Raw genomic sequence first — 25,499 nt, 5'->3', positions numbered from 1 at the left:
GGACCAAGCATCTTAGTGCTTGGTTAGACGCTGCCTTGCCTTTCTGTTGGCCACGCTGCCCCTGCGTGTGGCTGGTTCCCCGTGGGGGTCCGGACTGACGGCAAGCTCGCGCCATGCCAAAAGCAGAGCCCCTACTCCTCGGTCTCACAGCTGGCACCCACAGGACACAGTCACCCAAGAGCCTGAGGACACTGAGGGAGACTGTTAGCGAGCGAGACCCTCACCCAGACCACTCACGGAAACAGTAAAGCTTTATGCAGACAGATTCGAATCTGGGCTCTCACCCGCAACCGAGACAGGCTCAGGCTGTAAGGCCAGAGCCCCGAACAGCTTCAAAGGGAAGTTACTATACTTCCTTGTGGGGCGTCTTGCCAAGCAAGGGGAGGGGGAGGCACGTTCTTGTGTGAAACTGGTAAAGCATTCTCAGGAAAGTGAAACAAAACAGTTTTTAAGTTTAACAAAGCAAGTTCTACATTTAAGGTCAGCTTGTCCCCAGTGGTCTGCCAAACGATCCTGTAGGAAGGCTAGGCTGCTTCTTGGAGCGTAAACATCCTGGGCTGGGCTACACCTGTCCCAGGCTGCAATTTAAAAATGTTTCCATTTCTGACCGGGTGGTGGCCTGCCTGTTACTGTTACAGGGCACCCATTCCTGACCGGGGGTGACCTGCCTGTTACTGTTACAGGGCACCCATTCCTGACCGGGCGGGAGGGTGAGCTGCCTGTTATTGTTACAGGGCACAGTGTCACAGAGACCCAGGCAGGCAGCCCCATCACCCAACTGGGGGCCAGAACCTGCCACCAGGCAGCCAGGGGGACCCCCGAACAGACCAGCCAAGGTGGGTGGGCTCTTGGTTTGTGGATCATTGAGGAGGGATCCGCTGACATTTCCAGCTGGTGCTGTCCCTGGCAAGGGCACACCTCCCTCTGGCCGTTCAGAAGACGGGGAGGGAGGCCTGCCAAGAGAGATGTCAGTGGGCCCAGGGGAGGGGGCGGCTCGGTGGGAGAAAACCAGAGAACAGCATCCTGAGCCCGAAGGACGGGCAGGCTGCTGAGCTCAGCGGGGAAACAAACCGGCAGAAGGAGCTGAGTCACCACCGCTGGGCCTGGATTCATCCGTCCTGATGGAGGAGCAGCCTGGCCGGGGCCCAGCAGCTGTGCAGAGAGCAGGGAGGTGGGGAGGCCGAGCCAGCGGCCGTCCAGTAGACTCCGCAGAGACAAGATAAGGGGCTGGCAAGGTAGAACACAGGCAAGGTTAAGCACTAGAGCAAGATAAGGGCCGGAGAAACCGCAGCCGGCCGGCTCCTGTCCCCTGCCCTCCTGGGCACATGGGAGGGCAGGGCCCCCAACCAGCAAAAGTCGGGACAGTGGGGGGGGGGGAATCAAAGGGCCGTGTGCTCCTCTGGAAAGAGTGGAAGGGAGGGGAGAGGCGGGACAGGTGGGTGTTGTGAATACCAAGTGGGTCTGTAGTCTTACTACATGTGACCAGACAGGGGGAGCACACAGGCATCCTGGGCCTGCACCTGCCTGGTGGGGGGGGGGGTTGGGGGGGGGAACTCGGTTCCCTGGACGTCTCTCCTGGTGCTCAGCCTGAGCCTGCCACAGGAGGATCCACATGTTGGTGAGAGGGCGGAGTGGTCACTGAGACAGACCGTTAGAGTCCTGGCTGTCCCCTCAGGGCCTGTATCCTAGGGGACAATTCTACCCTTCTAAACACAGCCCTGGGAAATGTTCAAATAAGCTGCCCAGAGCCCAGCCAGCACCACAGGATGCCACGCTCAAGAGAGCGGACCGCTGAGTAAGTTCCTCTCAGAAAACATCCCAAACCCAGCCTCATTAAGAACCCAAGCAACCGGGGGCAATGGGTTCTGCTTCCCCCGCGTGGGACAGTCTAGGGATCCGCTGGGCTTTTGTCGGGGAAGGGAGGGCTCTATGCACAGAAATAGACGGCAGTGAGGCTGCCGGGAAGACGGGCTAGAGCAGTGGGTCTCAGCCTTCCTCATGCCACGACCCTCTCACATAGGTCCTTCTGTGGTGGTGACCCCCCACAACCTTAGTTTTGTTACTTCATCACTGTCATTTTGCTGCTGTTACGAATCATCAAGTAAAATATCTGATCTGCAGGATGTGTTTTCATTGTTATAAATGGAACATCATGAAAGCACGGTGATTCATCACAAAACAAGATGTCATTCTATATTATGAAATATTTCTTTCTAATGACAAATAAATGAAATTTTGTCTGAAGCGTGGTGTAGCATGGGTAACAGTCTTCACGCCGGGCACTCGTAGGTGGGCGTATCTGCATGTGGGCGGACCCGCCTGGAGACGATAGAGGAGCCGTGTCTCGGTTCCTAAGACCATCGGAAATAGGTGTTTGTTTTCCAAGGGTCTTAGGTGACCCCTGCGAAAGGGTTGATCGACCCCCAAAGGGGTCACGACCCACAGGTTGAGAAGAGCTGAGCTAGAGGAAGGCTGTGGATGACAGACAACACACACACACACACACACACACACCCGACCCTCAGAGGCCCTGGTGAGAAACCACCTGCACGGCATCTTCTCGGGACTGAGAGTCACCTGGCGGCACAGTGGTGAAGGGTTGGCTGCTCCCAACAGTGGTTTGAACCCACCAACTCTGCTCTGGCGGAGGACATGGCAGTCTGCTTTCCATAAAGTTTGACAGCCTTGGAAATCCTATGGGGCAATTCTACTCTGTTTTAAAATCCCCAAGACCCCTCCCCACCCTTCCCCACCCTAGCCATCAAGTTGGTTCCTACTGGAATAGTTTCTAACACTGTAAGTCTCTACGGAAGCACGCTGCCCCATCTTCCTCCCATGGAGCGGCTGGTGGGTCTGAACTATCGACCTTGCAGTTAGCAGTGTAACTCACAGCTCCACCCCTCACCTGCCAGTCTGCCCTCTGTGTTGGCTTGTGTGTTTCTATGACGCCGAAAGATAGATCACAGGTGTTTCAGATGCCAGCAGGATCATACAAAGGGAATCTTTGAGGAGCATCCAGACTAACGGCAGCCTATGAAGCAGGAACCGGCCGTCCACTGCGAAGGGATTAGCTACTGAAAACCTTCTGAGCGGCAGCGGAACACTGTCAGAGCCCACGCAGGAGGTGAGCCCCTCAGGTCAGGAGGCACTGAAAGTACGATCGGGAGGAGCTGCCTCCTCAAAGCAGAAACAAGCAGCACTCCCTGCCAGTGAGTCCACCTGGCTCACAGTGACCCTCGAGGGTGGAGTGGACGTGCCCCTGTAAATTTACACAGGAGCCTCATCTGCTCCCGGGGAGAAGATGGGGGGTTTGAACCCCAGATGTAGGGTTTAGCAGCCCAGCGTGTTACCCAAGGTGTCACCAGTTGACCTTCATGACTTGGATGGTGTGGTAGACACATAATCTATCGTCAACTTAAGACTTAGATGGAAGGGTGTCCCCGTATGAGTCACCAAAATTTAAAAAAGATTGAAGGGTGCAGTTTAGTCTGTCAATCAGGTTGCAGCTTGATGACCTCTTTGGAGGTGCCAAGGAGATAAATAGCTCACTGGAGGCAGGACATGGACACACACACTCCCTGCAAGACATTCCTGTTGAGAAGACACAGGGAGCTACACTAGAGCCCTGGAGCTGAATGAGCCATGTGGAGACCCCTCCCAGCACTGAGATGCTTCCATTGCCACTGGATCCACAAGACTTTCCACTCACTGGCCTGTGATCTTCCTGCATTTGGCATCATTGCTTGTGTTTTGTGAATCTGAAGAGGACTTTATAAACTGGTATTGGACATATGGACTAATATTTGATCGATGGACTTGATCTGGACTGGGCTGGGATGTTTTCTCAATATTCAACTGCTCTTACGTATAAAGCTCTTTCTTATACACACTTGAGTGTCTATGAGTTTGTTTCTGTGGCCTACCCAGACTAACAGATGGAGTAAAGCATTTCAGACCTTCATTTTCTGATAAGGCACAACTCAAAATGAGAAGAAACAGCTGCAAACATCCATTAACAGTTGAAATGTGGAATGTATTAAGTACAAACCTAGAAAAAAAACTGAAATTCATCAAAAATGAAATGGTACCCACCCTACGGGTCAATATCATAAGCGTGAAGGATGTGAAATGGACTGGTATTGCCCATGTTGAACCAGACAGTCATATGGTTTCTATGCCTGCCATGAGAAAATCAAGAGGCCGGGGGTCACATTCGCCATCAAAAATAACATTTAAAGACCTAGCTTGAAGTACAATATTGTCTGTGATAGGATAATAACTACATCTATAAGGAAGCACATTTAAGGTAATGATTATTCAAATGTATGCATCAATCGCAAAAGCTGATCAAAACGAAAATGAGTTCTGCTAACCCTAACCCTAATAGTAACCCTAACCTTCAGGCTAACCCTATCCCTAACTCCTAACCCTAATTCTATCCCTAACCTCTAACCCTAACCCCTAACCCCTAACCCTAACAAAAAAGAAAAGAAAATGAGTTTTATCAAATTCTTCTATCTGCTATCAAGATGTATTGATAATTATTGGTGATTGGAATACAAACATTGGGAACAGGGAGTGTGGGAAACAACCGGGAAGAGAGTGTATGCAGACAAACTCAGCGCTCACAGGTTAAGGAGGCTGGGGGGCTGGGGTTCCTTCCCGCGGACGGCACCTTCACGTCCGTAAGCTGGAGATGTGTTCCTGTCACAGTCTCCTAAGTAAAAGCCATTCCCCTCAGTGTCCCCCCATAGTAATGCCAAATTTAAGGTGCTGCGGCAAACACATGGTCACTGACTAGACTCCTGAAGGTCCACTGCTGGCAGGCTATCTGTCGGCCTGAATGCTCTCTGCCACCGAAAGCAATCCGACCCTATTGTCAGCCCCACCCTAAGTAGGACCCATGCCCTCTGATGCGGATCAAGGACTATTCCTTTAGAGGAGGGCTCAAAGACGCCTAAGGTCAAGCCAGCTCAGGAACGACCAAGGTTGGGCTGCCATGTCCACTCCAGCGCCCGCCCATCTTGTTCCGTATGTGCCTTCCTGTCACATGCATGCCTCTAGTGCTTCTTCCTGCTGCGTGTACACCCCTGGTTCAACCCCTACTGTTACCTGCATGCCCCTCATACAACCCCTTCCTGTTACACATGTGCTTACCGTGGCGTGCATGCTTGCGATTATCTAAGATTGTGAGATTGCATTACGCTCTGTCTCTGCAAAGACCTGCCTCGCGAAGTCATGGCAGAGGGGAGCCCTTGCATGCTTTATCTTGTCTGATTTCTCTTTAATTTACCTCTCAATTACACCACCCCTTGGACCCGTTCTGTCGTGGAGGCTGGTTCCCCACAAAGAAGGAACAGTAGTTGGAAAGCATGGCTTTGGTGGCAGAAATGAAGCTGGAGATCACATGACAGAATTTTACAAGACCAGTGACTTCTTCGTCATAAATACCGTTCTCAGCACCGAAAGAGCAACCATACCTCAGACTCCCCCAGACTGACTCTCTCTGTGGGAAGAGGAGTGGGGAAGCTTGATATCAACAGACAGGGCAAAGCCAGGGGCTGCCTGTGGAACAGTCAGTCAACTGCTCACACGCAAGTTCAGAGTGAAACTGAAACGCTGAAGGAAACTGAAACAAAGTACAGCCTCGAGTCTCTCCCACGTGAATCCAGAGAACAACGAGAACAGATTCGACACATTAACCTCCAACGGCGAGCTGTGGGGGGGCATTGGAATGTCATAGAAAGAGCATCCCAAAGCAGAAGGTCACTAACGAGACCCACGTAGTGTCAGACGAGACTCTGAAAGCTGCTCTCACACGCAGAGTAACGAAAGCAGTGGAGGAGATAACGAAGAAAGAGCTAAACAGAAAACAAAGACAAAGCAAAGTATGAAATGAAGCCAGAAAGGAAAAGCTGCTCCGTGCGCTTCACGTCCAGAGTGCAAGCAAAAAGCCAGGTCTCGAGCTGCACGACTGAAGGATTCTATGGCAAACTACTGAACCATGCAGGACGTATCAGTGAGAAGAGGGGACGCATAGACAGTCACTGTACCCACAGGAATCGATCCATGGAGCAGGGGGGCACGAGCCAGTTCTCAGGTACTCGGACAGTGTTCAGTTCCAGCACTCTGCAGTCAGAGCTCTGGCACAGACGCCTCCTACAAAGGTATTCTGAGAACTTGTCAATGCCCATAAGTAGCAGATGGTTAAGAACCATGATATTCAAGGAAGAAGTCCTGGCTTCACTGAAGGCGTTAGCCAAAAACAAGGCTCCAGGAATTGAAAGAAAACCAATGGAAGTGTTTCCACAAACTGAGCAAGCACACATTTGTCTCTGTCCAGAAATTTGGAAGACAGCTCTCTGGCTGCCCAGCTGGAAGAGACCCATCTTTGTCCCCGTTCCCAAGAAAGTTAACCCAACAATATCATTAATGTCACGTGCAAGCAAAGATTTGCTGAAGATCATTGAAAATGGTTGCAGCAGTACACTGAGAGGGTGCTGCCAGGAATTCCAGCTGGGTTCAGAAGAGGGTGGGAAACCAGGAATGTCATTGCTGACATGAGATGGAGCTCAGCTGTAAGCAGAGAATCAGGAAGAGACTGACCTGTGTTCTGTTCACTATGCAAAGGCATTCCACTGTGTGGATCACACAAACTATGGAGAGCCTTGAGAAGGCTGGGCATCCCAAAATACTCCACCGTGCTGATGCGGAACCTGTGCATGAGTCGAGAGAGGCAGCTGTCTGACCCGAACAAGGGAATACCGCATGGTTTAAAACCAGGAAAGGTGTGTGTCAGGTACGTATTCTTTCACCATGCTAATTTAATTTGCATGCTGTGTTAGGCCAGGTTGACTAGAGAAACAAATCCAGAGATACTCATATGTGTATAAGAAAGAGCTCCATATCAAGTAGTAATTATTTATCCAGAAAACATCCCAGCCCAGTCCAACTCAAATCTGATGCTAGTTCAGAAGTCCCTCTTCAGACTCACACAGCCACACACAATGATGCAGAATGCAGGAGGATCACAGGCTGGCGGGTGCAAAGCCTTGTGGATCCAACGTGGGTAGAAGCATCACAGGGCTCTGGCAGCAACCAGGATCAGTCAGCCAGCAGAAAGGTGAAGGCAGGGAGAGGGGAGGTTCCAGGACCCTCCTTTTGAGAAGGCGGCACCATCAGGTCGAATACCCCTGAAACCAGGGTCCCCCACAGCGGTATTTGAAATACTGGCAGCAGAGCTTCCGGCATCACGGTGGCACGTGAGACAAACTGGCAAATTGGACAAACTGGCAGCTGGGTCCTGGAAGAATGGAGTACTGAGCTTTAAAAACCACAGCGGCTAAAGACCATCATCAACAGAAGCCCAGGGGAGGGGAGAAGACTTTGCCTGGACTGTCGCAGGGATTTGGGCACCTGTGGCTCCAGGCACACATACTTAACCTGAGCAGACACACCTTTACTGGAGGACAGAGCATGCTCCTTCTGTCCCACCTTGATCTGCGCAGTGGACGGCTGCTCTCGGCCCTGGGCCTGGGCTGCACCCTGTACTCTGCACAGACTTGGCGTGCAGGGAGAGCAACTCCACAGGAGGGGGTGAGGGCATGGGGTTGTCACCCCAGATCAAGGGAGATGGGTTGTCCCCAAACACCTTCACTGGCAGATGGGGCGGAGTGGGGGCGTGGAGAGAGACAGACTGTTTTTCCTGAGCACAGAGCAAAAGCTAGGTGAACTGTGGAGGCAGGTGTTTCTGGGTCTCTCTCAGGAAGAACTTCCTAACCCGGAGAGCTGTCTCACAGCAGAATGGAGTGAGTGAGCCTCCCGTCACAGGGTGTACTCAAGTGAAGGGTGCCAGACCACCTGACAGTCAGGGTTGATGCTAAGGGGGAGTCTTCCCCCAGGATCCGAAGCCTGGTGAGCACCCCCTGCCTCAGGAGGTATGCTCCAGAAAGGCATTGTGCTTGGGTGGTCAGCCTGGATCAGTCCTGAGTGCCAGCAGCCTAGGATCAGTGGGGACCAGGCCAAAGTGACCTCCAACCCAGGGCCGTTTAGGGACCTGGCCAGACCATCAAAGGCAATCTCTTTTTGAGAAAAAAAAAATCATTCAGTAGCCAGTTAGTCACTGTTTGCTCTGTGCAAGCGGCAACCCTGAACCAGCCGGTCTGAGCTGTCCTTTCTGTTGTGAGAAAGATGCAGGCCACCAATCATCTGTCATTCCATCCATCTTTGCTGGGGGCGGCACCATCCCGAGACGTCATCTGGGGATCACGTGGCTCCACCGTTTCTCCGCTCCCCTGCTAGATTTTCCCCTCACTTTTCACAGAGACTCGGGGTCCCCTAAGCAGCGAGCCCACCTTTTCCCTTCCTTCTGTTTGAGACCCACCTGTATGAAACACCTGGTGGAGTAGTGCTTCTGCATCGGGCTGCTCACTGCACGGCCAAAGATTCACACCCACTGGCCGCTCCACAGGAGAGAGATGGGGTTTAAGAGTACGAGCCTCAGACATACGCAGGGGCAGCTCTACCCTGTCCTCCGGGGTTGCCATGACAGCATCCACTCGATGGCAGTCGGGTGCTTGTTTATTTTTGTTATGAAATATCTAGGCGGGGCAAGTACATAGAGAACAAGGTTCATGACTGGTTGTCAGGACCCTGTGGAGGCACAGTGGGTAGAATGCTCGGCTCCTACCCAAAAGACAAGTCAACTGCTCTAGAGGAGATCAGGCTCTTGGCTCCCATAGAGACTGACGGCACCAGAGACACTGTCAGTCTACCCTGTAAAGGTCGACCCTGTGCCAGAGCGGCTGTGTGTCAGAACTGACATGACGGTGGCTGGTGTCTTGCACTCCGAGTCCTGTCTTCATGTCAGTCCCCTGTTACGCCAACGTCTGCTGAGCAATGTGCCCTCGGGGCTCACACCTAAGAGAGACAGTCAGGCAGGTCCCAGCCTGCCTCGCATGGGTGAGGCCGCCGATGGGCAAGGAAAACGGATGAAGCAGTGGGTTCTCCTCTGAGAGCCCAGTGGGTGCTGGAGAAGGACTGGAGAGGAGGCGGAATCCAGGAGGGCCTCTCGCAGGAGGTGGCGTTGAATCTTACAGCCTGTAAGGATATCATCACCCACTGAAGATGCTCCACCTTGTCCTGAGGGATGCCCATTTGTACCCTTGCAAGGGCTGTGGGGCAGCTCTCCTCACAGGGGGCTTCCTTGGCACGGACAACACGAGCTCTGGGCGAGGCGGTGCGAGCCCTCACGCCCTGGCACTCAAGGGGCGCTTGAAGGACAGAGGGGAATCCCATGTGCAGAAGGAGACAGACTCGCCCCCTTTCTAAGCCGGGCGGCTGGTGGGTTTGAATCACCCAAGGCCCCTCTTGTGAGTGGGTCGCGCCCGGCGAAGCGAAAAAGAGGGAGCCCCTCACGGAGATGGATCCCACAGCGGCTGTCACAGTGGGCCGCAGCGGAACAAGGAGTGGGGAGAAGGCCCACAGCCGGGCAGCGTTTCCTTCGTTCTGCAGTGCACAGCGTTGCAGGGAGTCGGAGCCTGACAACAGAGTTTTAGTCCCAGCTTCACTCCTGACTCAATGGCTCGGCCAATGCCTCTCCCAGGGCCTCCGTTTCTCCTGCTGCACGTCTGCTTGCGACGGTGTCACGATGTCCCCGCCTGAAGCTGGGAAGGCAAGTCCAAGCGGCCCGAGCGTGGGCAGTAGCCGCCGGAGCCTGCTCCCTGAGGCGGCCCCGCCCCTCTGCCGTGGCCCCGCCCTGTCCCCATGGCCCCGCCCCCCGGGCCGGAGCTGCTCCTTTAAGGCAGCCCGCGGGCCCCCGAGGAGCGCGTTTCCCCCCCTCCGACGCCGCCGAGGTAGCTGCTTCACCTTTAAGGCGGCGCGGGGACTGCTGGGAAGGCCGGCGGGATGGAGGCGGCGGGACCTGCTAGGGGTTGCGGGTCCCGGTGAAGCGGGAGGGGTCCGGAGCGGGAACGAGAGCGGGAGCCGGAGCCGGAGCCGGAGCCGGAGCCGGAGCTGGGCCGAGCCGGAGGCGCAGGTCGGCGCGGCCCGATCGGCCGGGTGCGGGGCAGGCCCAGGGGGCGGGGGCTCGGGCGGCCCGGCGAGGGGGCGTCGTGGGCGCGGCTTACAGGGGAGGGTCCGCGGGGCGCGCCCAGCTTGGGAGGAGGGAGGTGAGGTGGGCGCGGCCGGGAGGGACGGGGCACCTCCCGGAGAGGGTCTCCGCGGGGTCGGCTTGCCCCGGGGCAGGCTTCCGTAGCTTGGCCAGCCTGCTGGGGAGGGGGCTGCCCACGGGGCTGGCTCTCCCGCCCGTGGCTGACCCCCCCACCCCACGACCCCCGTGGCCCGGTGCCCGGAGCGCCCCGTCCGGGAGCCGGCGGATCGGGCCGACACGGTCTGGCCTCCCGGCCGCACCGCATTGCGTCTCCGGGGCCGAGCCGGCCGGGCGCGCCCCCTGGAGGCCGAGTGTGCGCGCAGTGCGGGCGCCGGGCACCCCGGGGACCGGGCACCCCGGGGACCCGGGCGTCTGGAGACCGCCGGTGTTTACCTAGCCCGGGCGGACGGCGGGGCGGCCCAGGCCCGGCGCCCGCCTGCCGCCCCCTCGCCCCCACAGGCCGCGCGGTCATGGCCACGATGGTGCTTCCGCGGGAGGAGAAGCTGAGCCAGGATGACATCGTGCTGGGCACCAAGGCCGTCATCCAGGGGCTGGAGACCCTCCGCGGAGAGCACCGCGCCCTGCTCGCCCCTCTGGTCTCGCACGAGGCCGCCGAGACGGAGCCCGGCTCGCAGGAGCGCTGCGTCTTCCTGCGTCGCTCCCTGGAAGCCATCGAGCTGGGGCTAGGGGAGGCCCAGGTAGGCGGCCTGGGGCTCCGAGATGGGAGGGGTGGAGATTTTCTAAGAGGAATCCCAGGGATCTGAGCAGGCAACCCCCCCCCCCTTGGAGCACAGTGAGTTGGGGGTAAATAAACAACCGCCCAAACCTCTTGCCAGCCAGTCTTTTCTGACGCGTAACGACCCTACAGGACAGAGTAGAACTTCTACCTCAATAAATATTTGTTGAAGTGAATATTCTTGTGGACTCAACTCTGCCCTGCCCTTTAGTCCCTGATCACAGCCCAGCACCCTGTCCTAGCTCCCATGCACCTAGCAGAGATTGGCTGGCATAGGGGGACAGAAAGGGAAATCTGAAAGGAAGGACTCCCCAGATTCTGCCCCCTCTTATTTACTCATTCACAAATAAGTTATCCAGTGCCTCCAAGGTGCCAGGTGTGGGGTATGCGGAGTCTAACAAGATCCACAGATAATTGTGTCAGTCTGGTCAGTTCTGTAAAGAGCCATCATCTCGGGATCACGTGTAGCAAGGGGTTCCTGGCTGTTAGTCAGGCAAGACTTCTTGGGTGAAATGACATTTTACACCACCTGAAAGAAGGAATGAAATGGGCTTCCAAGAAGGGCAGGGAGTGAAGGAATTTGCATGTGCAAAGGTCCTGAGGTAGGATCATGGCCGGGTGGTGGAGGGATAGGAGACCTGTGTACTAGGGCTTCCTGAGGTGAGCAGAGAAGGCCAGGAGAGGACACTGGGAAAGCTCTAGAGCAGCAGTTCTCAACCTGTGGGTCATGACCTCTTTGGGCATCAAACAACCCTTTCACAGGGTCGCCTGATTCATAACAGTCACAAAATGACAGTGATGAAGTAGCAATGAAAATAATGTTATGGTTGAGGGTCAGCACCACATGAGGAGCTGTGTAAAGGGTGGGGTACCACTGCCCTGGAGGGGTTTACAGAGGCAAGGGGCACAGTGTGACTTAGGTTTAAAACGTTCCTGCAGGCCGAGGCATACAGCTTGGACCTAGTGGACCAAGAGTAGACGTTGGTAGCAAGTGGTTGGAAGCGATTCAAGAGAGAGGGTGGCTTGAACTAATGAGGCGGGGTGCAGGGGATCCCGTTCTAGCTGCGGAGGGGACCTGGGAGGTGGAGGGAGGAAGGCGTGGCAATCCCAGGCCTGTGGACTGAGCAATTTGAGGGCTCTGTGTCTGAGTGGTCGGCTCAGGAGTTCTGTGTGGCCTTTTGAAGCTGAGCTGCCTAGGGCGCTGGCTGGTTGTGAAGGGAGAGTGGCCAGCCCAGTGCCTGCCTGGCTCTGCAGATCCTAGGCAGGTGGTATGCGCTGAGTTTTCTTGTCTTTAAAATAGGAGTTGTACCATCTGCTGTATGTACTTACTCCCCGGCTGTGTAGGAAATGTTTTTTAAAGCAAGTGGTTGTGAAAGGCCTCATGTTAGGTATGTGTTCACCAGCCAGGGCTGCCAGACCCTCAGGAAGTGTGTGTAGTAGGGGTGAGGTGGGGGGAAGGGGTGGTGTTAGTGCTTCACCCTCAGCTTTAGCCTCTTTGGCTCTGGGGAGCCAGCTGGACACACAGGCCCACATGGGGGGGGGCAGAGCAGTGAAGGGTGCTGAGGGGTGGGGTGGGGGGTTTCTGAAGGGAAGGGTCTTAGGATTCTGATCAGGGCCAGTGCCTTAGGCCCCCTGTAGGAAGAACCTGTAAGTTCAGCAAAGGAGGGACTCCTGTTGGAGCCTGCCCTGCCTTTTCAAAGGCCACCTGAGACTCAGAACTCGGGCCTGTCTCTTCCCTGGGAGCTGCAGGACAAGGCACCCAGAGCCTGGGGTAGAACTAGGATGGAGGTCTTTCAGCCCTCTAGGACTCTAGGAATGTGAGTGGTGTAAAAGCACTGGGCTGCTAACCGAAAAGTCACTGGTTCAAACCCACCAGCAGCTACTTGGGACAAAGAAGAGGTATTCTGCTTCCTTGAAGTTTTACGGACTCAAAAACCAGATGAGGCGATGCCACTTGGCCCCGGAGGGTCCTGTTGAGTTGGGACCAGCTTGGCTTGGGGTTTTAGTTTATTGATCTAGCCCTGGGGCCCGGCCACAATGGAAGGTTTCTTCATTACCTTTGGGGGATGGCAGTGACAATCATGGGGCAGCAGCTTTGGGGTCTGGCAGACATCCCCCAAGGTGAAGGCAGAGTCTGCCAGGACGGCACTCGTTGACGCAGGGAAGGGGGTGCTTGCTGGAAGGTCTGCAGACTGACCAGCCTGGGAGGAGCCCAGGGGAAAGGGTTGGGACCTCAGGACTCAGGGCCTTGGATTCTTGGCTCCAACAAGCTTTGGGGGGGGGGGCGGAGCCCTCTCCCGCAGGGCAAGCCCAGGCTGAGGGGGCTCCTGCGGGCCCTGGGCCAGGAACGGCGCTCTGACCCTCAGCCTGCTGGCCGTCGCAGGTAATCCTGGCGCTGTCGAACCACCTGGGGGCAGTGGAGTCGGAGAAACAGAAGCTGCGGGCGCAGGTGCGGCGCCTGGTGCAGGAGAACCAGTGGCTGCGTGAGGAGCTGGCAGGGACGCAGCAGAAGCTGCAGCGGAGCGAGCAGGCGGTGGCCCAGCTGGAGGAGGAGAAGCAGCACCTGCTCTTCATGAGCCAGATCCGCAAGCTGGACGAGGACGCCTCCCCCAACGTGAGCCCCGCCCACCTCCGGGAAGGGGCGGCCCCTGGCGATACCGCCACCGACACTGCCCATCTTCCCATAGGAGGAGAAGGGCGATGTCTCCAAAGACTCTCTGGATGACCTGTTTCCCAATGAGGACGAGCAGAACCCAGGTGCGAGGGCCAGTGGTTCTGGAATGGTGAAGGGGGAGAACCCGGGTAGGCGGAGCAGCCATGTGTGCACTTGAGCCCGCCCCCAGATGGCAGGGGGAGGAGCCAAGTGCATTCTGAGCCTGCCTTCCAGCTTAAGGGGCGGGGCCAGATGTGCACTGAGACTGCCCCCTCCCCATTAGGAGGAGGAGCTAAATGTGCAGTGTTGAGGCTGCCCCCAGGGTAGCGGGAAGAGCTGGGTATAGAGTTGAGCCCACTCCCTCCCTCAGGGTCCAGGGCGGAGCTAGTGTGTAGTGGTCAGCTTGCCGACAAGGGTGCTCAGAACCTTCGCAGAGCAGAGCACGCTGGCAGTTGCCTGCCCAGGGCCACCCATGGTGGCCCAGCCCCGTGGGAAGATGGTCCATCTGACCTCCTGCCCTCACCCTGGCAGCCCCCAGCCCTGGCGGAGGGGACGTGGCTGCCCAGCACGGAGGCTACGAAATCCCGGCCCGGCTGCGCACCTTGCACAACCTGGTCATCCAGTACGCCTCGCAGGGCCGCTACGAGGTGGCTGTGCCACTCTGCAAGCAGGCGCTCGAGGACCTGGAGAAGACGTCTGGCCACGACCACCCCGATGTGGCCACCATGCTGAACATCTTGGCGCTGGTGTACCGGTGAGGACGTGTAGTCAGCATAGTCAGTGGGACAAGGACCGACCGTGGCAGTCCCTGAGGACTCTGGCCGAGGGACGGCAGAGCTTCTCCAGGGCTTGCCTGGGGCCTCTGAGAAGATAAGTGGGTCTGAAACTCACAGCTGCACGACGCGGGGCGGAGCCAGGGAACAGGAGGGTGCAGGTCCTGGGGGCCCAGCAGGTCTCCCCGTGTGTTCTGGGTCAGGCTCCTTCATCAGTGCATACAGGTGTGACCACGGGGTTCCTAGGTCACCAGACAGGGTGGTCTGGGCCTGGAGGCCAGCTCTCAGCTGCTCCTGCCCGCTTCCAGGGATCAGAACAAGTACAAGGAAGCCGCCCACCTGCTCAACGATGCTCTAGCCATCCGGGAGAAGACACTGGGCAAGGACCACCCTGCTGTGAGTAAGGGCAGGGGGAATGACGACATGGAGCTGCTTGGGCATGAGTTCCCAGGTCCCAGAGCCCCTGTCGAGCTGGGCCCTGGGCCACTAGGCCTCTGCTCTCCCCATGCCCAGGTGGCTGCCACGCTGAACAACCTGGCCGTGCTGTATGGCAAGCGGGGCAAGTATAAGGAGGCCGAGCCGCTGTGCAAGCGGGCACTGGAGATCCGGGAGAAGGTGGGGCCGGCCGCAGGGCTGGGTGGGCTGGCCCTCCAGCCACCAGCCCTTGAGTCCAGCCCCGGCTCCTTCCTCAGGTCCTGGGTAAGTTCCACCCAGATGTGGCCAAGCAGCTGAGCAACCTGGCCCTGCTGTGTCAGAACCAGGGCAAGGCAGAGGAGGTGGAGTACTACTACCGGCGGGCCCTGGAGATCTACGCCACCCGCCTGGGGCCTGACGACCCCAACGTGGCCAAGACCAAGAACAACCTGGTGCCCTGGGGGTAGGGGTAGGGGTCTGGGAGGGGGAGGAGGCTGCTTCCTACTTACCCCTGCTCCCTGACAACCCCCACTCCCCCAGGCTTCCTGCTACCTGAAACAGGGCAAGTACCATGATGCTGAGATCCTGTACAAGGAGATCCTCACTCGTGCCCACGAGAAGGAGTTTGGCTCTGTCAACGGTGAGCCTGGGCACAGGGGCACACGCATGCACCACTCACACAACAGGACTCGTGCAGGGAGCAGACACGCAGCTCACACACAACACACATGCTTTGCATGGCGCATGTGGGAGCAGACACCACTCACATGGGAGCATACACACATACACACGCAACTGGCTCAGCCCCCTGCCTTGTCGGCTGACCACCCATGTGACGTGCTCCCCACATTCTCAGCCAGGCCACAGCGGCCCATCTTGAGGCCCCGGGCCCAGTGTCCCTCCCATCTGGACAGCCCGTCATTTCCTACTCTGGAGACCCTGGGAGCCTGGCCCATGCCTCTCCTGTCAGGCTGTGAGTTAAGGCTGTGAAGGGCCTGCCCCCTGCTTGCCTGTCCTGAGGCGGCTTGGGATGTCTGAGGCCTCTTTGTTCTCTGTCGCCAAATAAACCCCACTCCTGGACCTTCCCGGTAACCCCCCCTCCTACCCTAGTGGGTGTCCAGTAGGAGAGGTGGTGACAGCCCCCTTCTTCCCACAGGGGACAACAAGCCCATATGGATGCACGCGGAGGAACGGGAAGAGAGCAAGGTGACGCTCGCTGCAGGGTGGGCTGGGATAAGGGGCGGGGGGCAGGGGCGCCTTCTTTCCTGCTGTAACCATTCTCTCTCCAGGATAAGAGCCGGGACAGCACCCCATATGGGGAATACGGCAGCTGGTACAAGGCCTGCAAAGTGGATAGGTGAGGGCAGCAGAGACACCCCCCTTTATATGCTGGCCCATCAGGGCCTGGGGACAGACAGCCTGATTCCCTTAGGGGGCTCCTGGCAGCCTCCCTCCAGGGCCCTAGGGCTGGGTCTCTAGCCTGGCTGTGTCCCCCATACTATAAGCTGGGTGGGCCTGGCTCCATTCCCAGCTAGTCTGAAGATTCCTCAGGGCTCAGTGTGGGTTGAGTCCCCGCTGAGTCCTAGCGGGTCATAGAGGTTGACATTGTCCCCCTGCCGTCCATAGCCCCACGGTCAACACCACCCTGCGCAGCCTGGGAGCTCTGTACCGGCGTCAGGGCAAGCTGGAAGCTGCACACACCCTGGAGGACTGCGCCAGCCGCAGCCGCAAGCAGGTGGTGATCCGGCATGGGGGCGTGGGGGGGCTTCCCTGGCTCCCCGAGGCCTGATGCACCTGCCCCTCCCTCAGGGACTGGACCCTGCAAGTCAGACCAAGGTGGTCGAGCTGCTGAAAGATGGCAGTGGGGGGCGCAGGGATCGCCGCAGCAGCCGGGACGGGGCCGGGCCTCCGGCAGAGTGTAGCCTGGAGGACGCCGGGCCCACTGCTGAGTGGAGTGGGGTGAGTGTGTGGCCGGGTGGGCAGGGGGGCAGGCCCCCTCCCCCTACTGAGCACAGACATGCCTGCCCCCACAGGACGGCAGCGGCTCCCTACGGCGCAGTGGTTCCTTTGGGAAGCTCCGGGATGCCCTGAGACGCAGCAGTGAGATGCTGGTGAAGAAGCTGCAGGGGGGAGCCCCCCAGGAGCCCCCAAACCCCAGGTGAGGTGACCCACCAACTCAGCTCCTGGCGGCCCCCAGTTCCACCCTGGGTAAAAACTGCCTCTCACCTGTCCCCTCAGAATGAAGCGTGCCAGCTCCCTCAACTTCCTCAATAAGAGCCCGGAGGAGCCTGTCCAGGTAGGGCCCGACGGGTAGCTGAAGCCAGGCCCTGCCGAGGGATGCCAGGACCAAGGCTGCCTGTCTCGTGCCCCAGGCCCTCAGACACCGCTCAGCATGGATCTCTGCCCCCAGCCTGGCTTTTGGGGTTGATAGAGGCAGGCAGATAGGGGAGGCCAGCCCTGACCAGCACCAGCATGATCACTGTGGAGGTGGGCCAGAGTGTCACAGCAACAGAACCTGGCCTTTGCCTTTGGCCTCAGCTGCTTGCCCCTCTGCCCTCAGCCTGGAGGATCCGGTCTCTCTGACAGCCGCACTCTCAGCTCCAGCTCCATGGACCTCTCCCGGCGAAGCTCCCTCGTGGGCTAATGCTGCCCCCAGCCCTGCGCATGGGCCTGCTGCTTGACCCGCCCGCCCCCCACAAGGACCCCAGTCTTTTCTGTTCAATCTCAGGGTAACCCGCCCCATCATCTCAGCCTGCGTCCCAGAGGCAGGGCCTGCCCGGGCCAGCCCGTTTGTATTTATTCTTGCCAGCAGGGCCACTTCCCCAGCCTGGACAGTGGGAGGGGCCCCAGCTCTCAAAGGTAGAGATGTCTCCACCTGTACCCCACCCCACCCAACCCTCAGGACCCAGAGCTTAGAACAACTTCCCCTCTTGCCCGCTCAATACCCTGCCTTCCCCCGGCCGTTGCTTCTGTATATAGAGAAATAAGTTATTGGCCGCCCCCCTTCCCGTGCCCGCACCCTGTCTACGGTACTCCACCGGCGCCCTGTCCTCCTAGTGGTACCGTCCAGGCCTTAATCATCCCCTTCTGCGCGGTGGAATCTCCCTGGCGCCACAGCTGGAGGGGAGGTGCCTCCCTAAGGATTGCCTGGTCCTTGCACCTGGCCTCTGAGGGGCACGCGGCCTCCAACATCGCTCCGAGCCCCAGCCCCCCACCCCCGGGGGGACACCCCCTCCTTGTTCTCCTGCGGCCGCCAGGCCCTGCTCTGCACCCAGCCTTACGTACAGCCCCTCCCGCCCAGGTACAACCTGACTCCACCCCGGGCCCCGCCCGCAGAGCCTTCCTCCACAACCCCTCACACCTGCAGCTTCTCGCGCGGGGCAACGATGACGACCCCCGAGGCAGGAGGGCTGGCCCCAGTTGGGGGAGTGAGGCGATCGCTATTTTCAGATGTTGCTGTAGAAATAAAGACGGTTTGAATCTGAGCCGGGCTCGTTTGGAGCGGAGACGTTGGGATGGAGGGATGGGTCGGGAGAGGTCGCACGAGCGAGCGGCAAGTCAGTCTGTGTGAACACACGCGCGCGTCCTTCACATCCGACACCCAGGCCACTGGTGCTCAGACGCCTGCCGGGAATTGTTTGGAGGCCCCAGGTTCGGAATCCGGAAGCTCCCGGAAGTTCGGGTCTAACACCCCACCTCTGGGTTCTAGAGAGCGCGCACCTTGAGCGCTGCCCCTTCCTAAGGTGCTTGACCGTGAGGTCGTTCTCCGAGCTTCCACAGTTCTTAGGTGGGGGCGGGGACACCTTCCTCCGCGGACTGCGCGGTCAAGTGTACAGGTCGGTTCTCCGTGCGCTGCCCGAGAGCCCCGTGGTATGTGGTCGTCGGCTGGCTTGTACTCGCACCCACCTTCGCAGTTGGTAGTCCCACCCTGGGAGCTGGGAAGGGTAAGCATGACCGCCTCTGCCAGAGGTGACAAGGGAAGGTGGCCCTGGCCGCGACACTAAATAAACTGCGTTTCGCTCTAAAGCTCTGGGAGTTGGTAGGCTCCCGAGCACGGTCCTCAAGCCCAGGTGCGGTGCGGCTGGGGGCGGACTACAGCCCCCAGAAGGCAGTGCGCCGGCGGTGCTGGGGGTGGGCTGAAGGGGCGGGCTCTCCGGGTTACGCCTGCGTAGCGGGAGCGGGCGGGGCCATGTTAGAGAAGACTACAAGTTCCGAGAAGCAGCGCGGCGGGGTCCGAGTTGGAAGTGTTTGCGCCTGCGCATCGCGGGCGGGGCCACTGGGGCGGTGCGGCCACCATCTTGGAACGGGAGGCGGAGCAGAGCCGACAGGGAGCGACCGAGCGGGCCGCCGCCGCCGCCATGAACCCCGAATAGTGAGTGAGCCCCGCCCGCGCCGTCCGGCGCAGCCTCGATCCCGAGTGCGGGGCTGTACGCTTACCGGGGTTGTCCGGCCCGGGTCAGGACTGTGCGGCGCCCCCACATCCGGGTCTCTCTTCCGCTGACCACCCCCCCCTCACATCCGGGTCCTGCCCCTCCCCCCGGCGCCCCAGGACCCCGGCTCGACACCCCGAAGTTCCTGCACCCCGCGTCCGAGGGCGGCGACCGCTCGGTGCACTCCTAGGGACCCGAGGCAGCGACCGTCCTAGGCCTTAACGGTCGGGTGACCCCGCTGCCCCGATCTCCCGCGGCCTCAGTTTCCCCACCTGCTACTTGAGGCGGCGTCGGCCTGGGTGCGGACGGCGGTCCCGGCGCTTGAAACTTGTCACCGTAGTGCTTCGTGCGGGCATAACCTCGGGCCCGCAGGTCGGTCCCCGGCGCCCCGCCCGAGAGCCCCGGCCGACCGGCCCCGGGTCGCGGCTCCCGCTGGCCCGGCATTGCCGCCTCGCCCCTCGGAGAGGCCCTGCTCCGGGGTTCGGCTGGGCCGACCCTCCCACCGCGCCCCCGCTAGCGGAGGCCCGCCGCCGCCACCGGCACCCCCCTTCCCGCCACGAGGAGGCCGGTGCGCCTCCGCTCGCAGTGGGATTCTGTGCTCCTCGAAACTCCACTCGCCTCTGGTCACACCCCCTGGGGGAAGCAGGCTCGCCGACAGCCCAGCGCCGCGGTGCGCTGTGGCCGCCCGGGCCGCCGCTTCCTTTTCCTGCTCGCGAACTGGCCCTGGGCGCCAGGGGGAGGAGACAGCGCAGGGAGGCTTTGGGGTGGGCCAGGCCTGGGTCCCAGGGCCGCCATGGCCAGCCGTGCCCCTCAGAGAACTGCCCTCAGCACAGAACCAAGTCGGGGCTCACTGGCAGCCGCTGTGGCCGTAGCCACTTACCGGCCACTTCTGTGCATAGTTTGCCCATGAGGCGGTGAGGGACCCCGGGGGCACCGGGTCGGTCAGCAGGTGCAGCCCCCCCACCGCTCCACGTGAGAATGACAAGGCCGGCTGCTCCCAGAAAGGACTTGAGCCGCAGGAACCTTATGTAGGGTCGCTCTGAGGCCCCGTCCCCTGGCAGGCAGTGAGGGTCTTGCCGGGTGGGGGTTAAGATGAAGCTCTGGCTTTATTGTGGGGCCTCCCCTGCCCCACCGTGCGCACCTTGGAGCATGTGGTGGGGGTTCTTGGAGCCCTGAGTGCAGAGTCATGGAGCCTACTGGGGTCTGTAGGCTGCCTGCTACCTGCTGATGGGCAGCCTTCAGGAAGTCTTATCCAGCTGTCAGGTGGGACCCGCCCCCTACACACACACATCAGGCTCTTTAGGGGGCTCCATGGGGACCACCTGACAGAGCTGGTGAGCATCTCTGCCCTCCCAAATGGATCCCCTGCCCACCCTCACACCTCCCGTCCTCTCTCCCCAGTGACTACCTGTTTAAGCTGCTTTTGATCGGTGACTCGGGCGTGGGCAAGTCCTGCCTCCTGCTGCGCTTTGCTGTGAGTAAGACGCATCAGTGTGTTCGGCTGGGGTCCTGGACAGCCGGCCATGGGGAGAGGGGTCCCCCTGTGCCAAGGATGGAGGAGCAGGCCTGGCAGAGTGGGGTTAGACAGCTGGGGTGGAGAGCCAGCCGGCAGGAGGTTTGCCACCAGGGCCTCAGCCGCCTGACCGTTCGGCCTTTCAGGATGACACATATACGGAAAGCTACATCAGCACCATCGGCGTGGACTTCAAGATCCGCACTATTGAGCTAGACGGCAAGACCATCAAACTACAGATTGTGAGTAGCAGAGGCGGTGCCCCGGGCGGGGTGGGGGCGGGCAGGGAGCCGGCCTGACGGTGCCCCCACACCTGTCTCCCAGTGGGACACAGCTGGCCAGGAACGGTTCCGGACGATCACTTCCAGCTACTACCGGGGAGCCCACGGCATCATCGTGGTATATGACGTCACTGACCAGGTACTCCGGACCTCAGCCCAGTCCTCTCTGCTGACTGGTCCGCTGCACCCTCCTGGTTCTTCCCAGCTCACCACCACACCTTTGGGTGCCTGTGCTTTGGGGAGGTTTTCTTGGCTGGTGGGCCCAGCATGGGCCTGGGACACCTTCAGGAGGTCTGGAGAGACCCTGGGCCAGGAAGTGAGTGCAGCCTAACACTGATGGTGGCCAGGAAGCATCCCACCAGAGTTTACAGAACCCACCCCGGCCAGCTTGTCTGATGATGATTCCATGCGCAGCGATGGCGAGGAGGCTTGTTTGGGGGTCCTTCAGCCCACCTGCTGTGGCCCTCCCATCAAGCTTGTTGCCAACCATGGGGAAGGGGTTTAGTTCCATCAGCTCGGCCAAGTGGGATCCCTGCTCTGAGGGCCAGCGGGGCCATGCAGGCTGGCTGGGGAGTCCCAAGGCCAGTTCACCCCAGCCTCGCCAGCTCCTGGACAGCGAGGACTGCCTAGCTGCCAAGTCGGTGACCTCACTGCACTTCACGTCCTGTTTGACCTTTGACACTCCCAGTGCTGCTCTCCTCGTCCAACACTGCTTCTGCTCTGCCTTCTTAGAGGCTGGTCCTCTCACCCCCAGTCCAGGCCCCCAGCTCTGGCCCGGCCTGCTGTGAGCTTCCCACCTGTGCTGTTATCGCTCTCCCTGACCAGTGGCACCATGCAGGTCCCTCCCGTGGGTGCCCATCGGAATCTCCCCAGTCCCCTAGGGAAGCAGGTGGTGGGGTCCCTGCTCAGCAGCTGAGGCACACTTGGGGAGAGATGACAAGAGATGTGCCTGGCCCTTGGTTACCCCAGGCCACCTCCCCCCAGCCACCTGCAGAACTCAGCAGGGTTAGCCCCCACTCCCACCAGCTGCATCTGTATCTCAGAGGCCCTGCCAGCCAGACCACAAAGCTCTTCCTTCCTCTGGTCCCACGTCCCCTCCTCCTGCCACTGTCCTCTCTCTGGAACCATCCCTTCGTAATAATAGCCGTGATGAGGATAATGGAGCTCCTGCTAATTGAGCGCTTGTTAGCAGACAGGCTGCCGGCTTTATCTGTGCTCGCAACAGCCCCACTGGATGGGGAGGGAACTGAGGCACAGAGAGGTCAGGCCACACAGTACATGGCCAAGCCATGCCTTCATCTCACGTGGCCTGATGGAATCCCCGGCTTGCCCTGTCCCCCTCCCTGGGTCAGGCAGTGTCTCTTCACCCCCGTACTCCTGAAGGAAGCACAGATGTGTGCCGCTGCCCACTCCTGAGCCAGCCTCTAGCCCCCCCCCCCCCCCCCCCCGGTGGGCAGAGACCCAGCTGGCTGGGTACACCGCTTCCTCCCAGCTCTGGGCTTGTGGTCTGGCACTCAACTCCTCCCCTGCCCTCCAAGGCTGTAGCCCCTTCTGTGCTGTGCCAGGTAGCCTGAGTTCTGGTCTGTTCCCTACAGCCCCACGTCCTATAGGAGAGGGCCCAGACATCCGTCCCTTCTCTGTCCCTGGGACCTAGTATGGGACACGGTATGAAATGTACCTCTCGGCCCAGCATGTGACTCGTGAGGGACTCCAGGTCGGGGGTTCAGGCACAGCCTCACCCTGCCACCATGACAACCCCCAGCATGGTCAGCCCTTCTCATGGGGCAGGTGGGGTAGGGCCTGCATTAGGAGACCAAGCTGATGGCCAGCTTTGCTGCCCCTCAAAAGGACTCACGACCCACTTCCCCTCAGAGAAGCCACTCTGTCCCAGGGCTGGTACAGGGCTGGGAGTTGGGGACCGAGGGATCGCTGACCCGACCCGCCCCCGCCCCCAGGAGTCTTATGCCAACGTGAAGCAGTGGCTACAGGAGATCGACCGCTATGCCAGCGAGAACGTCAACAAGCTCCTGGTGGGCAACAAGAGTGACCTCACCACTAAGAAGGTGGTGGACAACACCACAGCCAAGGTGGGTGTGGGATGGCGGGCAGGCAGCTGGGTAGGCCAGGGGCAGCAGCAGACCCTCATGACCCCTGCCCTCCTCCCGCCCCCCCACAGGAGTTCTCAGACTCTCTGGGAATCCCCTTCCTGGAGACCAGCGCCAAGAACGCCACCAATGTGGAGCAGGCCTTCATGACCATGGCCGCGGAGATCAAAAAGCGGATGGGGCCTGGGGCTGCCTCGGGGGGTGAGCGGCCCAACCTCAAGATCGACAGCACCCCTGTGAAGCCTGCAGGTGGCGGCTGTTGTTAGGAAGGGCACGTGTGTGTGTGGGTGGGTGGGTGGTAGGGGCTCCTGGAGATGATGCCCTAGAGGGAGCAGGACACGCAGTCTCCACCCTCCCTCCCTCTGGGGCATTTGAGTCTGTGTCTTTGGGGTATCCTGAGCTCCTCATCCTCCTCTGGCCTGTCTGCCCACTGCCCTCGTTCTGTCAGGGCCCTCCCTTGCGGCGGGCTGGGGGCTTCTCTGCTGCTGCTGCCTCTTGGTCACTTTAAAAGACCCCCCCATACACACACCTTTCTTTGGGATGAAGGCTCCTCTCTGCTCCCTGCCCCACCCCTCTCTCTCACCCCCACCTGAGGACCTTCCCTGGCCTCTCCAGCTCCGGCTCCCGTCGTTGCCTGGGTAGGGCCAGGGGACCTGAGATGCACAACCTGGGGCCAGACCTTAGAACAGGCATGAGGCCAAGGGGCCAGCAGCTCACCCTGGCCCCTGCCTCCTCCCCCCACTTCCCCCACTCGCCTCTGCCGTCCAGCTGTGCACATAGCCTGGGCAAGTGGGCGGGCAGCCGCCTGGGCCTGTGTCTCGCTCCCTGAGGGAGCCAGCTCAGGCCGCCCCTGCCCTGCCAGAGCCAGGCCCACGTGCTGCCTGCCCACCGTGCCCCTTTGTCCCTGAGGCAGGCGGAGGCAGAGGGCCCAGCAGGCTAGAGGCAGCACACCTGACTTACCCTCTCTCCCTTCCGGCTTCGGCTTCCTTGAGCTGGAGCTGAAAGGACAGGCCACTGCCCTGCCCTCCTCTAGGATGTGGGGGCAGAAGGGCCCAAAAGGACCCCTGACCCCTCTGCACCCCGGGTTCTGACCCCACCTCTCCTCTGGCCCAGCTGCTTGCTGCAGAAAAACCAACCTTGGTCTCGACCTAAGAAGCCATGTCCCTGTGCTGTCTCTTGCCCTGCCACCCAGCTTGTATTTAAGTCCCTTGACTGCCCGTGGGGGGTGGGGCAGTGCCTCAGGCAGTTCCCCTCTGGTGTCATGCCAGGCATTTTGCAAGGAAAACCCACTTGGGGAACAATGGAACAGGACAAAATAAAATCCATTTCCACCAGCCCTCAGGTGACTGAGGGTTTTTGCAAGGAAGTTGCTGGCTGCTCTTGTCGTCTCTGCCTGTGGAGGGGTGGGATGGGGTGGCTGGGAAGGGGCCAAGGGTGCTGAGGGCTGCAAGCCCTTGACCCACTTAACGGGGGCCAGGAGAGCTTCCTGCGCTGCAGTCAGTCCCCACGGCCCCAGCACCATTCCAACAGGGAGGGAGGTGTCGGGCCACGGCGGCGGCTACCTGGTGAGGCCTCCCCCATCCCCGCACCCACACAGCTCCTATGGGGCTTGGGGCATCTCCCAGCACCCTGGGTTAGCCCCTTCCCTCGGCTTGGGTCTGGCCGGGGATCTGCCCCTTCAGACGGGGGCCGCGCTTGACACTTGAGTCATCACGGCCTGCCCCGGGCCATGGCGACCTGGAGAGCGTGAGGCCCGCGTGTGGCCGCAGTGGGCGCGCCGGGTCGGGAGCGCGCTGTGCGTGGGCCCCTCACCGCGGCCTCGTGGACCTGCGGGCAGGGGCGCGGGGACCCGCCCCGCCTCGCCGCCCCGCCCCCGGCTCCGCCCCGCCGGCTTCGCGGGCTGAGCGCGGAGCCGCGGGTAAGCGGGCGCAGGATGAGCGCTAGGGGCCCGGGTTGCCGGCAGCGGACGCGCCCCCCGAGCCCCCCGGCCCGCGCCCCGCGGCCCCCCGGACCCGGACCCACCGCTCGCCTCGCCCGCCTCGCTCAAGCTTCGCGGGCCATGCCCAGCCGGCCCTGAGCGCGGGCCGGGGGGCGTCCCCTTGCGCCCGGGCCCCGCGCTGGCGCCCCCCGGGCCGCCGCCCGGCGCGGGGGCCATGGCGTTCACCTTCGCCGCGTTCTGCTACATGCTCACCCTGGTGCTGTGCGCCTCCCTCATCTTCTTTGTCATCTGGCACGTAAGGCCGGGCTGGGGGCGGGGGGCAGGGTGTGCGGGGCGGGAGGGTCGGGGGTCTCGGGCCCGGGGGACACTAGGAGCCTTCTGGAGGCCACCCCCCCACCCATCAGCGTCAGATCGTCCCCATTAGCGCCCCCATCGCCGGCTTCCTAACCGGGGCCCCCCCTTCCTTCGCCGCCCCCGCCTGTCTGTGGGTATGCCAGTCGGCCCC

The 25,499-nt window shown here is 60.3% G+C and overlaps 2 protein-coding genes across 3 annotated transcripts; both read left to right on the top strand.

The window, feature by feature from the left end:
- The first annotated feature begins 9,876 nt into the window (after positions 1-9,876).
- On the top strand, positions 9,877-18,205 carry KLC2 (kinesin light chain 2). Of its 2 annotated transcripts, XM_075545354.1 has the most exons (16): positions 9,877-10,036; positions 10,574-10,848; positions 13,270-13,500; positions 13,574-13,643; positions 14,071-14,293; positions 14,621-14,708; positions 14,826-14,927; positions 15,005-15,178; positions 15,267-15,366; positions 15,883-15,932; positions 16,016-16,083; positions 16,353-16,461; positions 16,536-16,685; positions 16,760-16,884; positions 16,965-17,022; positions 17,287-18,205. In XM_075545354.1, the coding sequence occupies exons 2-16, from the start codon at positions 10,621-10,623 to the stop codon at positions 17,368-17,370; spliced, it is 1,860 nt and encodes a 619-aa protein (XP_075401469.1). In that variant the 5' UTR covers positions 9,877-10,036; positions 10,574-10,620; the 3' UTR covers positions 17,371-18,205. The 2 variants fall into 2 exon arrangements, with proteins under 2 accessions (XP_075401469.1, XP_075401470.1); XM_075545355.1 differs by lacking the exon at positions 16,536-16,685.
- A 737-nt stretch (positions 18,206-18,942) lies between these two features.
- RAB1B (RAB1B, member RAS oncogene family) lies at positions 18,943-24,411 on the top strand. The gene is made up of 6 exons (XM_075545356.1): positions 18,943-19,098; positions 20,558-20,630; positions 20,816-20,911; positions 20,994-21,089; positions 22,906-23,037; positions 23,127-24,411. Exons 1-6 carry the CDS (start codon positions 19,085-19,087, stop codon positions 23,319-23,321), a joined length of 606 nt encoding a protein of 201 aa, XP_075401471.1. The 5' UTR covers positions 18,943-19,084; the 3' UTR covers positions 23,322-24,411.
- The last annotated feature ends 1,088 nt before the right edge of the window (positions 24,412-25,499 follow it).

The sequence above is a fragment of the Tenrec ecaudatus genome, chromosome 4, assembly GCF_050624435.1.
Source record: "Tenrec ecaudatus isolate mTenEca1 chromosome 4, mTenEca1.hap1, whole genome shotgun sequence".
NCBI lineage: Eukaryota > Metazoa > Chordata > Mammalia > Afrosoricida > Tenrecidae > Tenrec > Tenrec ecaudatus.
The sequence above is the reverse complement of the archived record's forward strand: the minus strand, read 5'-3'. Positions and strand labels throughout refer to the sequence as shown.

Bases quoted from the DNA above. Each gene is read 5' to 3' on its own strand.
- KLC2 (XM_075545354.1), top strand. From the start codon at position 10,621: ATGGCCACGATGGTGCTTCCGCGGGAGGAGAAGCTGAGCCAGGATGAC. The intron at 14,709-14,825 runs GTGAGTAAGGGC...CCCCATGCCCAG, and splicing joins TGGGCAAGGACCACCCTGCT to GTGGCTGCCACGCTGAACAA. The intron at 15,179-15,266 runs GTGCCCTGGGGG...CCACTCCCCCAG, and splicing joins CCAAGACCAAGAACAACCTG to GCTTCCTGCTACCTGAAACA.
- RAB1B (XM_075545356.1), top strand. The intron at 20,631-20,815 runs GTGAGTAAGACG...TCGGCCTTTCAG, and splicing joins GCCTCCTGCTGCGCTTTGCT to GATGACACATATACGGAAAG. The intron at 23,038-23,126 runs GTGGGTGTGGGA...GCCCCCCCACAG, and splicing joins TGGACAACACCACAGCCAAG to GAGTTCTCAGACTCTCTGGG.